Raw genomic sequence first — 16,628 nt, 5'->3', positions numbered from 1 at the left:
GGGCTGAGGCGGTCACCGTGTCCAGATCTCAGTGCTCCCGCTGCCCGCACGGACACGGCTGGCGCCTGGCGGGGCGCGGATCTGAGGGCGCGGCAGTGACCGGGAGCATCCGTCCCGCCGACTCCCCAGAGGCGTTGGCACCGGCGCACCCAGGCAGGGTTCGTGCTACAGCAGCCATAGCGCCGGCGGCTGAGGGCGCGGAGGGCTGACTGTCGCACGAGCCGCGCCCGCGCTGCCTCAGGGCCGGCACCAGTGGCGGCGGTGAGAGCGGGAAACGCAGCACCGGCTCCCCCCGCTGCCGGCGCGCAGTGGCGCGGCCCGCAGCGGGGCGGGTCGGCCCGGGCCGTACCATGCCGAGAGGCCGGGGGTGGCGCCGCGCGTGCGCAGCTCCCTGGGCCGTGCGGGAGCGGCCGGGGCTGGAGGCGCCGCGGTCGGAACGCGGGAGGTGCGGGCGGGATCCCGTCACGGCCGGGCCTGGTGGCTGCGGGACCCCCGCGCAGCCGGGACAGGGCGTTGTTTACGCGACACCTGCCACTGGAGCTCGGGGTCACTGAGCCGACCTTCCGAGCGCGTCCCGGCCTCGCCGCCGGCGCCCTGGTTGGGTGGGGCTAGGCTGCGGGAAAGAGCAATAGGGAAGGGGCTGCCAGCCGTGCCAAGAGTTGCTGTAGCTCTTTCTGTGGCAGGTGCTGCTGGTTTATGGATTATGAGAAAAAATACGTAATTGCCAGAGGAGATGATGCTGTGGTGCTGAATAACTCTGGTGACGAATGCTCCCGCTGCTCCTCGCTTCCTCAGTCGATTTATTGATACTGAAACCTCTTGTTTTTAGGTTTACTTTCCTGCAGTGGGCTCCTGAAAGTCTTCTGACAGTGAGATCAAGGTGCCTTTTTCAACTCATCTTTCCAGATGTCAAGCTTTGTCTGACTCCTAGGTTTCTCGTAGTTGAAGAAAGTATGTTTATTTTCTTCCTGCAGCTAAAAGATATGTTATTGATAGTACTTCATCTGTTTAGTGGTTTTAAAGAGAGTAGTAGTAAAACTGAACATCCTGAAGCTAAACTAGGTATTGTTCAGTAAGCTGGTCTTTAACTAAATCAGTGTGCCATACTGTCTGAAGAGAACAAGTATTTTACCCTTACAAATGCACCTTTGTGTCTGTCTGTATACGTGCATACCTCTGCATGTGTGCGTGGGTTTATACATACTTGCATGACCACATACATACGAACATACGAGTGTGTGTGTGTGTGCGTGTGTGTGTGTGTATGTTTCTATGTAAAAAAATGTGTGAGTATATATGGGTTTGTTCGCAGATGTGTCAGCACTGAAGTTATTCAGAATGAAGCACTTACCTAAAACAGCAGACTATTATTTAAGTTAACTCAATATAAACAGTGTTACTGGTTTTTTTATTCGTTATAAACAGCTTATAAGAGCTGTGGGTATTTTATATTGGCTCTGTGCTTCCTTATTCTCAGGAAATTTGTCTGAGATGTGCAGCATGGGGAGTAAGTGGTTGGAATATACCTCTTCAGGGATTTCCTGGACCTCAGCAGTGTAAACCACTTGTCTGATACAATTTAAACTGGTTGCAGCAGTTTTAAGTCCTGGGGAAATGCTCGTGAAGTTCACATTGCCTTTTGTTGTTCTGTTAGCAGCAAATGCAGTTTCTGCAGGTTCCAGTTCTGATCACCCAGTTAATATTCACATTTTGGCTTAAATGTTTTGGTCAGTCTGGTTAAACCTTAGGTTGGCAACACAAGTATGTGGTATTGTGCTGATGTTTTACAGTCAATACTGTTGCTGTCTGTCAAAGTAAGCAGAAGGGAGCCCTTGGACAAAGTAAAAAAAGGAAGAGGATGCAACACGGACAGGGAGCTAGGGAGGAATACAGACAGATTGTTTGAGCAGTCAGGGATTAGGCTGGGAAAGCTAAAATCCTGATGGAATTAAATCCAGCCAGGGATGTCAGGAGCAGCAAGAAAAGCTTCTATAGATAGGTATGTTGGTGATAAAAAGAAGATTAGGAAAAACGTGGGCCCTCTCTGGAAGGAAACAGGAGACCTGGTTACCTAAGACATGGAGAGGCTGAGGTACTCAATGACTTTTTTGTCGCTGTCTTTACTGGAAAGTGCTCCAGCCACACACTGGAGAGGGCTGCAGAGGGTCTTTTTGCAAGGGCGTGCAGTGGTAAAAAGGGGAATGGATTCAAACTGAGAACAAGTTTAAATTAGACATTAGGAGGAAATTCTTGGGCTGTCAGGGTCCCCAGAGAAACTGTGGCTGCCCCATCCCTGGAAGCATTCGAGGCCAGGCTGGATGGGGCCCGGAGCAAGCTGGGATAGTGGGAGGTATCCCTGCCTATGGCAGGGTGTGAAACTGGATGGTCTTTAAGGTCCCTTCCAACACAAACCAGTCCGTGATTTTATGATTCTGTGCTTACACAATGTAGATTAAAAACTTGCCTTTCCAAATGAGGTTTGGGTTTTTTTTTTCTTCTTCAGAATTTGCTAAGGTACTATGTTTCATTTATGAAATAGGAAATTTAAGTCTAACTGTTAAACTCTTTTTCAGATTTTTTTTTTAAATGGCGACATTAATTCACACTTTAGCAGATCATACTGACGATGTCAACTGCTGCGCCTTCTCCTCATCGTGCTTGGCTACTTGTTCCTTGGACAAAACAATCCGCGTTTATTCTTTGAGCAACTTTGCGGAGCTGCCGTACTCGCCCCTGGCTGGTCACTCGTACGCCGTGCACTGCTGCTGCTTCTCGCCGTCGGGCCACGTGCTGGCCTCGTGCTCCACGGACGGCACGGCCGCGCTTTGGGACGCCCGCGACGGCCGCAGGCTGGCCGTGCTGCCGCAGCCCGGGGCCAGCCCCGTCCGCGTCTGCCGCTTCTCCCCCGAGGCCTCCTACCTGCTGGCAGGGGCGGCGGATGGCAGCGTGGTTCTCTGGAACGTGCGCTCCTTGAAGCTCTACCGGTGAGTGCCGAATATTTTTTGACAAATACTTAGTTTTCAAGTGACTATAGTTCAAGTGGTATGCTGTGCTGTAAACAAGATAGGCAGACTTACACCACCGATGGGTATCACAAAGAAACGGGGATAGGATTTAGATGACCACAAGATTTATCAGTAGGAGAGGGAAAAGTTCTGAGTATCTTTTTTTTTTTTTTTTTAAACTAAACAACGTGAACGTAAGAAGCTTTAATTTTTACAAAGTTATCTTGCATCTAAATCGTGATTTTTTAAAAGTTAATTTCATTCATTTAACATGAGGTCAGGATACATTGCAGATTGTATGCATTTGGTTTCTAAACAGTGGGTCAGCAAACTGTGATACATAATACACAGTGCAGCCGGACTGTACTGTGTGCTTTATATTGCATTACACATAGTAGTATAAATTAAATGTTTAATTACCAGGCGTTTGGAGTCCAGGGAAGTCTTAGAAGCTTGCTGGTAATCCAACAATCAGAGTTTGGAAACTATAGACCTGTCCTGAAACTGTACATTTTAAGACATAAAGTGGCAGAAAGAAGTATTGGTGCTAAGTGAGTTAAGCGTGACAGTCAACATTTCACATAGGTTTCCAAGAAACATTTTAAGCAAAGCAGATTAGATTTATTGGTGTTTATTGCAGATATTTGTTGGTGTGGTGCAGTTAAAGGCATGAACCTTACAGCTATCTTTACAGTCCTCCTCTACATTCTGTCGTTCAGTACTTTCTTCAGACCAGTTGCAATCTGTATTTGGGCAAGACATTATATCGATTGTAGGGCCCTGTTACACAACTAAATTACTCTAAAGTTAGAAAAATAGTTAAGACTTTGAGTGAACTGATGTTTCACTCCAGATTGAGGGAGCAGCTGTTTCTGAAAGACAGAATTGTTTGATGTCCCCTGTCAAGCATGTCCCTCCTTTTGTGACCTCTTTGCTTTCCACGGCAGTGATTTATGTGGGAATTGTACAGTTTTAAAAATGATTGATTATAGTTACTTGAAATTGTGTAAATCTGGAAATTTGTCCATTAACAGAATTCTTGCAGATTTTTGCCACCATGTTTTTTTGTAAAACATAAAGAAACATTGAAATGGTGGTTTTGTTTTCAGACAGTAAAGATAACCTGGTTTTTTTCTAGTTTTATCTTTAAGAAAAAGTGGGAAATTCAGTCATTGGTATTCTGAAATCTGAGGGCTTATCTGTTTTGAGACATGACTAGTGAAGAGATTGTTTATTTTTTATTCAGAATGCTGTTGCTGAAGGGAAAAACCCAGAAATATGAAAACAGCATTTCTTACAATTTTATACTCTTAATTCATACAGTGATGCGTGTTTTGGACCTACATCCTAATTTTCTTCTAGATGAGTAGTGCATGTATAATGACTATGTAGAAACTCTATCATTATTACACGCTGAAATTATTCTGCTTTGGTGTTTTCATTGTAGAGAAATAAGAAAAAACTTGAACATTCCCATCCTGTCCCCATCAACTATTAAAAATTCATTTCAGAGTGTTAACAGGCCAGCAGTAGTCAACTTAACTTTATATCTATTTTGGGATGTCTATGTGTGTATCTATTTTCAGCTGATTAATTTTTTTACTGTCGTTTGTAATTGCAGATAGAAAAAATGCACAGATCCTGTTTTTAAAAGCTGAAATCAGTATCACATAGAAATCATCAAGGTACTTAAAATTATGTCAGAGGAAGTTAGTTAACCATCTAACCATCTACTGTCAATCTGTGGTCCCCTGTTTCTTTTGAAACAGTTGATTGTGTTGATGCTGAAAATGAGGAAACATTTTACCACACTGTTTTGTTACTTAATTAAATGAATGGTAATTATAATAAAATTACATAATATTTGCTTCTTACCTACTCATCTGTTTTAATTGATGATTCAAATTGTGAAGTAAGATGGCTGTTTAGATAATTTCTATGATGGATGTGAACAACAAGAAAGCAAGCTGACGAATGTGTATTTCTTAGTGGTCTCTGTTTCATGTTCAGTAGTTAAGTTACAAAACTGGTATTTGGCCTGCAAGCTTTAAATGCATGCACAATGCTATTTATTTTACTGTTGCTTTCTAAGCAGAATGTGCAGCTTTTTGTGTGAAAGAAGGAAAGTTGTAAAAGCTCCACTAAAGAAAAAGGATTGTACATATGAGGATGGGAAGCACGTAGTATCCTTAATAAAAGAATTAAGGGAGACAATGCTTTTTAGAAGGTCATGGGTCTGCCTGGTGTAACACAGGAAAATTTATTGATTTGTCTTCTTGTGACATTACATTTGACGCCTCTGGCAGTAAATAACATTTCTGTCAGTAAAAGAGAATTAGGAGCTGTTCTGCAAAGTGCAGTGACAGAGTAAGTAGGACTGACATTTTTTGCCATGTGACTGTTTCACATGGCTGTGATTTTCTCCCTGCACTTAAAGACTCTGCTGTGCCTGCTTGGTTGGATCTGGTGTCCATTAAAAGGAGTGAGACTTGATTAACTTTAGTTTATCAGATAGTGTAAAGGATGTCAGGTTCACCCCACTTCTTGTGAAGTGTGAAGTTGATCACACTTCCATATCTGCTAGAAATTTTCTTTGAAGATCAGTTTTACAAAGTGCTTTGGCTGACTTAGTTAAAATCCAGCATTTCTTTTCCATATTGCTTTCTCTTGTGTACAAGTTGTTCAAAATTTATCTCACATCATAAGTCACAAAGTATTCTACTGAGCTACAGCTTATCACATGGGCTAGTAGATGTTCTCTTTTGTCTCTAAAACCAGAAGAATTGTCAGTCTTTTTTCCCCTTTCTTGTTTACATGTAAATCTGTGTTAATGATCATTATGTGTTTATCTTTGACTTCCAAAATGTGTCCTGCCATAGAATTTTAACAGTGCATTATGCCTTTTAAGTGTTAAATCCGTGCAAATTGTCTTTAGTTTGAAAATTATTTTATCACTCAGTATAAATTATTGTCTTGGGCTGCCATCTCATGTTTTTCCTCCTGCTGTCAAAGAGCAGGTCTGGTCCCTGCTACAGAGCTTATTTTGCTCTCTTGTCATAGTTGGTTTGAGTTTCTCTTTCCTCTGTTAGCTAGTTCCAAAGTGCAGACCTTAAAAGAGTTTGGCTTATTGCATCAGACTGCATTTGAGGGGTCACTTTGTAGAACTTCACCTACTCTGAATTCAAATCCTGTGTACTCTTGCTTTTCAGATCTGGGAAAGTTAAAGGTGGTTCTTTGATGGCTTGTGCATTTTCTCCCAATGGAAGTTTCTTTGTCACTGGATCATCAAGTGGTGATTTAACCATTTGGGATGATAAAATGAGATGCCTGTATAATGAAAAAGCACATGATCTTGGCGTTACCTGCTGTGATATTTCTTCACATCCAGTATCTGGTTAGTTATTCAACTCATTGGGGGAGGAATATTTTTAAAAAGAGACATTTTATTTTTCCCTAGCTCTTGTTTTCATATTCTTTTAGCCATTGGTGCTCAAGATACAAATGATCTTGTGAAGAGCTGATGTTTTAGAATATCTGGAATATTCTTAAGTAAATGTTGTGGTCTGGTTGGTGGCAAGGAATGAACTAGATCAACAAACAAGGTGATAACCTTGAGTAGTTAATTACCCTGCAGCAGACAAGGTTTTAGAAGATGCAGTGCTTGATTGCCATTCCCACTTGACTCTCTCATACTTCGGTTCCCTAGGAGCAGGACTGGATTAAAACAATACACAGAGCTGTAAACCTAATAAGCTAAATGCTTGAACTGTGGAATATGAACAGGTAGGCTATTTTCCTGAGCCAGACTTTCTCATTTAGAGGAATTTGGGGTAGTAATGAGCCCCGAATCTCCTGCGTTCCACTAAGATGTTCAGAAATCTTAGAGCTGTTTTAACATTTGATCACATAGTCATTTGCTTCTAATGGAGGTTAGGAAACTGGGAAGAAGCCTCGTGGTCAGCTTCAGGGAGTAGTGCAGCAACTTGACTTAATAACCTTGTGTGAATACTTCCGTGCTTTCCAGATCTACTATTGAGACAAAGTGATCTTCATCAACATATTTAGGCTTTTGTATTCAGAATACATAAACTACCCTTTCAAAGGCCCCAAAAGTTGTAACTGAGCAGCCACTTTCATCTTCAAGTGCTGAACCCAGCAATGAGTGCTACTGTCTGTGTACCACCCTGTCTAAGGAGGTGGTGCAAAGCAGGAAGAAAACAGGAGAGAAGCAGTGGGGAAGAAAACAGGACAGAAGCAGCAGGAAGCTGAGGAAGATGGATGAAAACATGGACTTCAGATCAGAGAATTAGTGACTGACAATACCAAATCAAACAAATGTGTGTCCACTGGAAGGTGTAGCATCTTTCTTGGTGAAAATACTGCTCAAAAACTCCATTGTGAATTAAGAGTTGCATCTGAGGGCAAAAAAAAAGTGTTGCAGCTGAAACAGATTGGAGTGTAATTTACTGCACTCCATTTCATACTGAGATTATTCTCTTGGTTTAAAAATTACAGCTTTCTGCCAAGATAAAGTGAAACAGACAACAAAACAGGTATTTCCTGCACTGTGGATTTGTTCTGGTTGATTTATGATCACTCTTGATTTTTTAATCCATATATGGTTGGAAGTCAACGTATTTCCTTTTGTGTGTTGCCGTTTGATCATCAGTAGTTGGACATTCTGGGATTTTTGGCAGATTTAGCACATTATGAAATGCATACAAGTAGTGCTCACCCAGTACAGTTAGAGATACTTTTAAATTGAGACTCTCTTTACCTGCTTAATTCAGAGCAAGTTTTGATTTAGAGTGTCTGATAGGTTCTTTGTGCTTTAGGCTGTAACAGGTGGTTCTTCTGCCTTTGAAGTGGATTCAGTCACAGTTGCCTGGGAGCTCGTGGGATCTAGAACAGTTGTGATGGAGTGTGGTGGAGTTTGCCACCTTAAGGAATATAGGTGAGGTAGGGAATGGAGGCAGGCTCCTGAACTTTAGGAAGGCAGACTTCTGCTCTTCAGGGAGGTTGTCAGTGGGATCCCCTGGGACACTGCCCTTAGGGACAAGGGAATGGAGCAGAGCTGGCAGATCTTTAGGAAAGTCTTCTACTGAGTGCAGGAGTCAGTGGTGCCTGGGAGCCAGAAACTGGGCAAGGAGGGCAAGGGACTGGCATGGCTGAGTCAGGAACTGCTGGTCAAACTAAAAGGCAAGAAGCAAAGACTCACAGCTTGTGAAAAGTATGGAGATGAATTATGGTTGTGTAGGGAAGGCTGCGGTGAAGCTGGGATTGAGGCTGGCGAGGGTTGCAATGTTCACAGCCTCTCACCCAGCAGCACCCCCAAGTCCTTCTTGGCAGGGCTACTCCCCACCTGTTCACCCCTCAGCCTGGATCCTTACCAAGGTTGCCCCAGTTCAGTTGCTGCACCAGCAGCTGAGTTCCCTTGGGCCAGCACTTGAGCTTGTCCAGGTCCCTCTGGGGTCCTCCCAGATCCTTGTCCTGGTGTGTCACCTGCACCACTCAGCTTGGTGTCATCTGCAGATTTGCTGAGGGTGTGCTTGCTCCCTTCCTGCTCCCTATGAAATACCTTAATGGAGACATTAAATAGCACTGATCCCAGTACAGAACTCTGAGGGACACCACGGGTCCTTTGGGACTCCGGGCCATTGACCACTGCCCTCAGGTTGCAACCATCCAACCACTTCCTTATGCATCTAACAGTCTACTCGTGGAACATGATCATTCAGAAATGTCCATAGCCACTGAATCACGAGGGGAAAGCTATAAAACTGTTATTGTTGTATTTCACACTTAATGCAGTATTTACTGAGTGTTTGGCTGAACTGCAGTCATGAAATGTGAGTTTATAAAAATGAGAAATTAATGTCTAAAAATATGAAAATTTCAGATTTTGTACATGTGTATATGGTTAATTTTGAGAATTACAGAACTGTAGAAAAATTGATATAACCATATAATTCAGGTTAAAATAAAAATACTCCAGCAGTATATGTAGAGGAATCAAACATTTCCCATCAAGGAAACTTAAAACATGAGCACAGCTCTTTATCTACTTATTCAGGAAAGAGTATAATGATACCTATTTCTCACATCCAGACTGTTTTAGAACTTCTGATAGATTTTTATTCTGATGTAGTTTACTGATCTGCTGTTATTTTCAATGTTACTGACTCCCATTTATATATTTTAATTTTATCAGATAGTGAAAATGGATTAAAATACTTCCAGATGGCTTCCTGTGGACAAGATAATCAGATCAAACTCTGGCTTATTTTGTTTACAGATTTCTTAGGTTTGTATAGAAATGTTTTTTGAGTATACCAATGTATTAGGTGTGTAGTGACAATTTAAATCAAAAATCAAATATATACTTCTGGATTCACAGCCAAACTAACCACAAATTGAAAGATTTCTTTGAATTATTAGCTGGCGAACAGCTAAGGCATTCAGCACTTCATGATGCTGTGCCATGTAGATTTTATTTAGCAATCTATTTATCAACAAGTATTGAAAGTAAAGATTTATAAAAAATTCTTCTGTGGCCTTTCAGGAGGTTGATAGGTTGAAACCTCTTGATCTGCCTGGCCAGGGAGAGGTTTGTCTTCATGTTTCAGTGTATCCTGGGCCTTGAATAAGAGCTGGAGAAAAGAATCTTGGCTCCTGCAAAAATGACAATGTAGAGACTAGGTAAATTGCCAAAAATATCCTTAGCAGGTACTTTTTTGTAATCTCTTTTATATAAATGTATGTAAGGATTAATACTGTGTATCCAGATACACATTTAATTATCTAAAATCTTGTGAGACATGCTAAGACTACAAAGTGAGAAAGTTGAAGGTATTAAAAGGTATAAAATATCTCTGTGATATTTTTATCTCCTTTTTTGTAAACAGTATGTCACAGAGTCACATCTTTGGTGCAGCTTTGGGCTTCTTAAAGCAGCTTTGTTATACCTTGTCAAATATGGCCATATGTAATAATTTACTTTTTGTATTTTTAGGTGTTCAGTTAAAATATAAATGCACACTGAATGGGCACTCTGCCCCAGTTTTGGCTTGTGCATTTTCGTGTGATGGACAGATGATAGTCTCGGGGTAAGCAGCACCTTGTTGAAATGTCAGGCTGTCCAGGTTCATGCTTCAATATTGTAAAACTGAAAGTTCAAAAGAGTTGAAGATTTCTAAATATTTATTAACAATAATTAAGGGATAATTCTTTGACCTCCAGAACTGTTGAAGTGTTTTTACATTTGGTCTGTGTCTTGTAGGTGATTGAGTTTGAAATCTTGGGTTGTGGAAAGGGTTAATTAAACAGTTTCCTTGTCCTTCTCTGCATCATTTAATGTCAATGTGTTTTTTTAAGGTCTGTGGACAAGTGTGTCATAATCTATGAAACTGTAAGTATAGCATAATGGAGGACCTTTTGTTGGGGTGTTGTCTTTAAATATGAGCATTGCTTCTGCAGTGTCTTATCAATGAAAAATATTAAAGAATACAAATGATACTAAGCCAAAATTTACTGTGCATTTGCGGGTAGAAGGGAAGGAGTCTAAGGAAAAAATCTCCTGCAAGTTGACCAGTCTTTCTCTTTTATTACTTCTAATTACTTTCTATTTTTATTTACATTGTGAGGATTTGTCAGTTGATTTCTCTGCAGTAGGGTATTACTCAATAATTTCATACTTACGAGTATTGAATCATATTGAAGCAGAAGGATTTTTTTATTATCCTAACTTTAGTTTAGTTTCCAAAGCAAGAAGGACTGTACCTTTTGACATAAAATCAGGAATGGTGATCACAGAAGTTCTGTAGTTAGTTATATGTAAAGTGCACATAAAATAGAAGCATAATAAAGAATTCAAGAAAATTTTTATATTAAGTACAATGTCTTTAAAACATAATGTTCAAGCTTTTTCTATAATAATGTTGGTATATCCTTTGTTGTAAGCGATATATATACACCTTTAGTACTTTATAGTATTAAAAATAATAATTTTGCTGAAAATGAAGGATGAACAAATTTTAACTTCTTCAGCTTGCTTTGCACATACCTGTTGTATTGAAACAAATTTTAAATTAGCATTAAAGTTTTTTCACCAAAATCGCTACCATGATACCTGCACAGTTTTTGGCTCAGTTCTTTTAGTAGTTTGAAGTTTAGACAGATACATAAGATGTCCTCTAGAGTTTGGGAGTCTCAGAAAATTGAAAGATGAAGGCAACCATAGCCTAAGTACTGCTTATATGCTGTTCATCAGCTTATGTGGCCTTAGGTTTTTATCAAATGGGACAGTAAGTTTTCTAGTTGTGAAATTCTCCTTTGGAGATACTCAAAACCTGCCTGGACACCTGCTCTAGGTGATGCTGCTTTACCAGGGGAGTTGGACTGTATGATCTCCAGAGGTCCCCAGCCATTCTGAGATTCTGTGGGGAAAAGTGGGGACAATAAACCTTTTGCAGAGGGAGAGAGATTTCATCCTATATTTGGGCACTTCAGTCATGTTGGACAGCTCAGTACTGAATACTGAATCCTCAGTACTGAATACTGAAGTGCTGACTGATCAATTAGTGATTCAGAACAACTTTGCTCATTATCTTTCCAACCTGTCTGTACCTGTCAAAGAAATGCAGTTTTTCATAGGAGGGAAAATCTTTCAATAATAAGTTAAAACTGCCAAAATTCAGGAATTTAGTTTTTTACTAGTATTTAGTGGCCAAATAGAGAACAGACCAAGTAGGAGTGGTTAATTATTGGTCCAATTGAAGGATTGTGGGTTGACCCCTACAATGACCCTTTTGGTCATTTCTAATAGAAAATTTATAGAAGAAATGTCTTTATCTACACAACCAACCAGCCAATATGGATTTAATTCAGTGTTTCTGGCACTGTTCTCCGTGCACTTTCCATGCTGCCTGACTGTGCAGGGGAGCAGTGCTCCAGGGAAACAGGGGCTTCAAGCAGGAAATTCAAGTTGCATTTCTGACTCTGCTGATGATCAGCTCTGTCAAGGTTGTGTAACTTCTCTGAAGGTAGCTTCTGTCACCTTTCAAGAAGCAGTATTCCCTGTTCTCAAAGGAAGCAAGTGAAGAAACACTTTTTTTATTCTTTAAGATTTAAAATCACAAAAACTCTTTTACAGAGTACTGGCAATACCCTTCATTCTTTGTCTCGGCATACGAGGTAAGAAATCAGCATGATTATTCTGTTTCATAAATAAAATAAATCCTTTTCTTGTGAATTTTCAGACCTTTTTTTTATTTGTAGATACGTTACAACTTGTGCTTTTGCACCACATAGTCCCTTACTTGCCACAGGCTCAATGGATAAAACTGTGCACATATGGCAGCTTGACCTTAAGCAATCCTGTGCAGGTCAGTGTGTGAAGTATTTGTAATCTGTTCTTTAAATTCAAAACACCATCCGAAGATGCAAAAATCCCACATTCTTACCTGCACTTAATGTGTAATGTCAGGACTGTGTGCATGTTTTTTATCTTCCAGTTGACCTGATTAATGCCCAGAAGAGGTATTCTCTTTCTGTTACTTTGTAAAGAAAAATAAACTAGATGTATCTTAATTTTATTAAATTACTGTATCTGTTTTTCTGATATTCACAATTGTTTATTCTCTGGACAGCATTTAAGAGATGAATATTATTGCCAGAGTGCTGAAAGACTTCTTGGACACCCATAATTTGTGACAAGTTGAAAATACGCTAATTGCAAGCGTAATTGTCAATTAGAAATGCACCTTACCAGTCGTTATTGGTGAAAAACTAATTGTACAAATTACATTAGTGCCATTAATATAGTATAACTAATGGTGCAAGTTACACCAGCATCTAGAATTTGTGGAACAAAGGTACATATTGTTCTTGTTCAGAACACAACAGTAAGTTTGGATTTTGGTGTGTCTTCTAAGGAGGTGCAAGATGATTCCAGTGTCTGCTAACACTTTTCTAGTTGTTTGTTCAATTCAAATTTGACAGAAATGTAGGCATCAAAGAGATTAAATTCCTCTAAACTTTGAAAATTGATAGGTAAAAAGTAAACCCAAATTACTGCTCTCCCTCCCAAAGGAATGTCTAATAAGCATTTCTTTTATTAGATGAAGAATGTATGGTACACTTGAAAACAGGATCTATTAATGACATTGTTTCTTTGAACTGAGAATTTCATTGTTGGTTGCTTTTGGGGGGTTGTGGTGAGATTTCTTTGTGGGGGGAGGTGTTGTTTGTTTTTAATTTGGATTTTTGTTTGTTTTGTTTTTAAACTCTTTTTTTTTAAATTTCCAAAGGAGATTTAAACTCTTTTTTTTTAATTTCCAAAGGAGATACTGTAGAAAATGAATCAAAGATGGCTGTTGAGGACTGGTCAGAGGATGATGTTTCAGCCTGGCTCTGTGCACAGGATTTAGCAGACTTTGTTGGACTTTTCAAAATGAATAATATTGATGGCAAGGAACTACTGAATCTTACTAAGGAAAGTCTTGCTAATGAACTAAAAATTGGTAAGAGGATTGGAATCCAGCTAGTTTTTAATCTCTAGAATGAAAGCAAATTAGAAGTTCCATACATGGATTTTTTTCCCTCTGAAATGCCTTTTTATTTCATTTGTAGGGCTGTTAAAACCCCCGTAATATACATTGGCCATAGTACTCCTTTTGTGTGTGTGTGTGTGTTTGCTCAAACCTGGAGACATAAAGTGCACTTCTAGTAATGATGCTGTTAAGTGATCTTACCTGATTTTGTTTCTGTTTTCCTTGGTTGATCTTGTATTATTAAGCTGTGGAAAAGGAGTTTCAGCTTTTCTCTACACTTCATGTTTCTCACTTTGGTAAACAGAGTGGTCTATAATTTTTCCTATCAGTCTGCAGAAGTGGCATGTTTAGAATTGGAGGTTCACCAGCCTTGAATCAAACAGTGAAATTCTTAAGTGTGCATTTGATGATGACTTTTGGTAAGGATCAAGCAAAACGAAGGAGAATACTATCTGCCTAAAATGAACGACATCAAACTCAAATTCCCGTTTGACTAAATTTTAGGAGTCTACCACCAGACAAATCCTTGAATGATCATGTCCTTTCTCTTCTTGATAACCTGTTTTCTTTGTTCTGAGAATGTGATGCAAGATCTTGCTAAAGACTTCTAGAAGCTTTCCACAGTCTTTATAGTTTGCAGGACATCAGTGTTCTTTTAAAAACCCCAGGCTCAGGCACCTTTCAGGGGTACCTCTGTGAGCCCTAGACCACAGTGCTGCGCAGCAGGTGTGGTGTAACACAGGTGGGTGACCAGGGCTGCCCAATGCCAGCATGAGGGCCAAGGGCAGTCCACTCTGCTGGAGGTGCTGGCAGCACTCTACAGCTGTCCCTTCCCACTGGCACTGCCTTGTCCCGTGCCAAGGGCCAGCCCTGCAGTGTCCTGTGCCAGGGTGTGGCTGCAGGGCAGCACTGCTCTGGCCCTGTGGGAGTGCAGCCAGCCCACAGCTCTGCCCTGGCTCTGCTGCACTTGCACTGGTTTGGTTGTTTTCATTACTGCCCCAAGCTCCTGTTGCACAGCACGAGAGAATGCCTGTGGCAGAGCTGACCGAGTGGGAGCCAGCGCTGGCTGCAGGTTGTGTGAGATGGAGCTGTCTCCTGTCACACAGCTGCTGACTATTTCAAGATCTGACCTCTTCGCCTTACCTGTCTTTGCTGCGCGCTTCATGTACAAATAATTTTTCAGAATCTCTAGGCCTGCGCAGTAAAATTCTCCAGAAGATTGAACAGCTGAGGATGACAATGAACTCGGTTTCTGTTCCTGATGAGTTCCTCTGTCCTATAACAAGAGAGCTTATGAAGGATCCTGTCATTGCCACAGGTATGTCTTTACATGACATGAATTAAAGCTAATTACCTGAGAGTAAAGATAGGCCCATTTTTATGTTCCCACATCTTATCTCATAATCAGGTCTAGAAAGATTAACTATTCTAAACAGCTGTTGCAACAAACCAGAATTGTGACAAATTTTTAATCTGCTGAATCACAGCTCTGATATGGAGAAAAACACTGCATCAAGCAACCTTTTTTTTTTAATGTGTTTCTCTTTATATGCCTTTGTAAATATACATAAAAGCCTAATTAAAATGTCGGCTCAGTAAGTGCAAAATGGAATTGGGCATTCAGTGGGGCAAAAAGCAAAGAAACAAATCAAATCAACCCTGCCCACCCCCTCAAGAAAGAACTAACCCAGTCTCATTACTATGCTTGGCACACCATCTACAGGGCACCTACTTAAAAGTTTGTACAGAATGCGACTCCTTTAAATGCAGCAAGCCCTTGGAACTGTGATATGCCAGCAGCAGCAGATGTTATGTAGTTAAAACATTTTACGAAGAACTAGTGTTTGGTAGTTCTGTTCTTGAGGGGAGAGGGAAGGAGGAGCATACAAGCATCAGATCAGTATAATTGTTTTTGTTGCTCTGCAACCGTGACTTCATCCAGTTCTGAGGTATTAGGGCAGACTTCTGAGAATTAAAATGGCCAAAATATGAAGACATGGCTTTACTCCATAAGGAGTAAGGAGACCAGAGTATGGCTCTGTGTTAGAGGAGGGGCACAGACCCGGGTTTGTGTTCCACTACAGACATTCCTGAGTGACTGATGCCTAGCTGGGGCCTAATGTCTGTTCTTTAAGGATCAACTCTAAGAGCCAAAGTCCTGAACCTGGCCAGGTGGTGAGGTGTACAGGTTGCAGCTCAGGGCTGGGTCAGCCAGGTGGACAAGCACCCCCTTCAGCAGAGCAGCAGCTTTAGCTCTGTTAGGGAATTGCTGCTGATGAGCTTTTTACTTGACATTATGGATCATTCAAACTGAAATGAAAGTCTTATTGAACTTGTGCATAATATACTTTGGTGCTTTGCAGGCAGAGACAGATACATGAAAGTAGCTGCAACTGCTTGTACCCACAGGAAAGATTTCACATGCAGTGTACTTATTCTAGATCTCAATTTTCCTGATGGGATGTATTTCCTTACTTCCCTTTTACATTTAACCAGCTAACATCTGCACAGTGCCCATACCTCTGTAATGCAAGCTTTTGTTGATGGTTTCTTTGCAGATGGCTATTCCTATGAAAGGGAAGCAATGGAAAACTGGCTCAGCAAAAGACGATCTAGTCCCATGACGAATCTTCCTCTCCACTCTCTTATGCTCACACCAAACAGGACACTAAAAATGGCCATTAGTCGCTGGCTAGAGACTCAGCAGAAATAGTTAAACCACTTAATTTTGAAGTTGTTTGTTAAAATTAATTGCAAGTTTATGCAGCCGAAGGAATTAATTGTATCAGAAACAAATGGAAAGAAAAAGTGTTTCTCTTCTAATCTGTGGCTGGTTCAACCTTCATTGGTGCAAACTCCCACAAATTTTTTTAAGCTCCTTGTAGCTCTACTTTGTGGTATTTCTGTTTAAGAGTGAAGTACTCAAACTGAATTTTTCAAATAAAATTTTCTTAAAATTTTTACTACATTTATGACTTTTGAGTCTTCATCTTGCCAAGTCAGTCTTTCAGAAGATAAGAAATAGCAAAATATAGGCTCTGTATTTCCTTTTCTACTCTGATGAACTGAAATG

General features: G+C 40.7%; 1 protein-coding gene across 4 annotated transcripts; it reads left to right on the top strand.

The window, feature by feature from the left end:
- The first annotated feature begins 414 nt into the window (after window positions 1-414).
- WDSUB1 (WD repeat, sterile alpha motif and U-box domain containing 1) lies at window positions 415-16,523 on the top strand. Of its 4 annotated transcripts, XM_033064860.2 has the most exons (12): window positions 415-445; window positions 830-880; window positions 2,574-2,984; window positions 6,215-6,399; window positions 9,217-9,309; window positions 10,018-10,111; window positions 10,380-10,413; window positions 12,157-12,197; window positions 12,282-12,388; window positions 13,346-13,525; window positions 14,739-14,873; window positions 16,114-16,523. In XM_033064860.2, exons 3-12 carry the CDS (start codon window positions 2,587-2,589, stop codon window positions 16,266-16,268), a joined length of 1,422 nt encoding a protein of 473 aa, XP_032920751.1. In that variant the 5' UTR covers window positions 415-445; window positions 830-880; window positions 2,574-2,586; the 3' UTR covers window positions 16,269-16,523. The 4 variants fall into 4 exon arrangements, with proteins under 4 accessions (XP_032920751.1, XP_032920749.1, XP_032920750.1 ...); XM_033064858.2 differs by lacking the exon at window positions 415-445 and having other exon boundaries at window positions 452-951; window positions 2,612-2,984; XM_033064859.2 differs by lacking the exon at window positions 415-445 and having other exon boundaries at window positions 866-951.
- The last annotated feature ends 105 nt before the right edge of the window (window positions 16,524-16,628 follow it).

This window comes from Catharus ustulatus, chromosome 7 (genome assembly GCF_009819885.2).
Source record: "Catharus ustulatus isolate bCatUst1 chromosome 7, bCatUst1.pri.v2, whole genome shotgun sequence".
NCBI lineage: Eukaryota > Metazoa > Chordata > Aves > Passeriformes > Turdidae > Catharus > Catharus ustulatus.
This window is presented reverse-complemented; position numbering and strand designations above follow the sequence as displayed.

What these genes read in the sequence shown, in the direction of transcription:
- WDSUB1 (XM_033064858.2), top strand. Translation starts at nt 768, where the DNA reads ATGCTCCCGCTGCTCCTCGCTTCCTCAGTCGATTTATTGATACTGAAA. An exon ending in CCTTAAGCAATCCTGTGCAG is followed by an intron (nt 12,389 to 13,345) that starts GTCAGTGTGTGA and finishes TAATTTCCAAAG; the next exon opens with GAGATACTGTAGAAAATGAA. An exon ending in TGCTAATGAACTAAAAATTG is followed by an intron (nt 13,526 to 14,738) that starts GTAAGAGGATTG and finishes ATAATTTTTCAG; the next exon opens with AATCTCTAGGCCTGCGCAGT.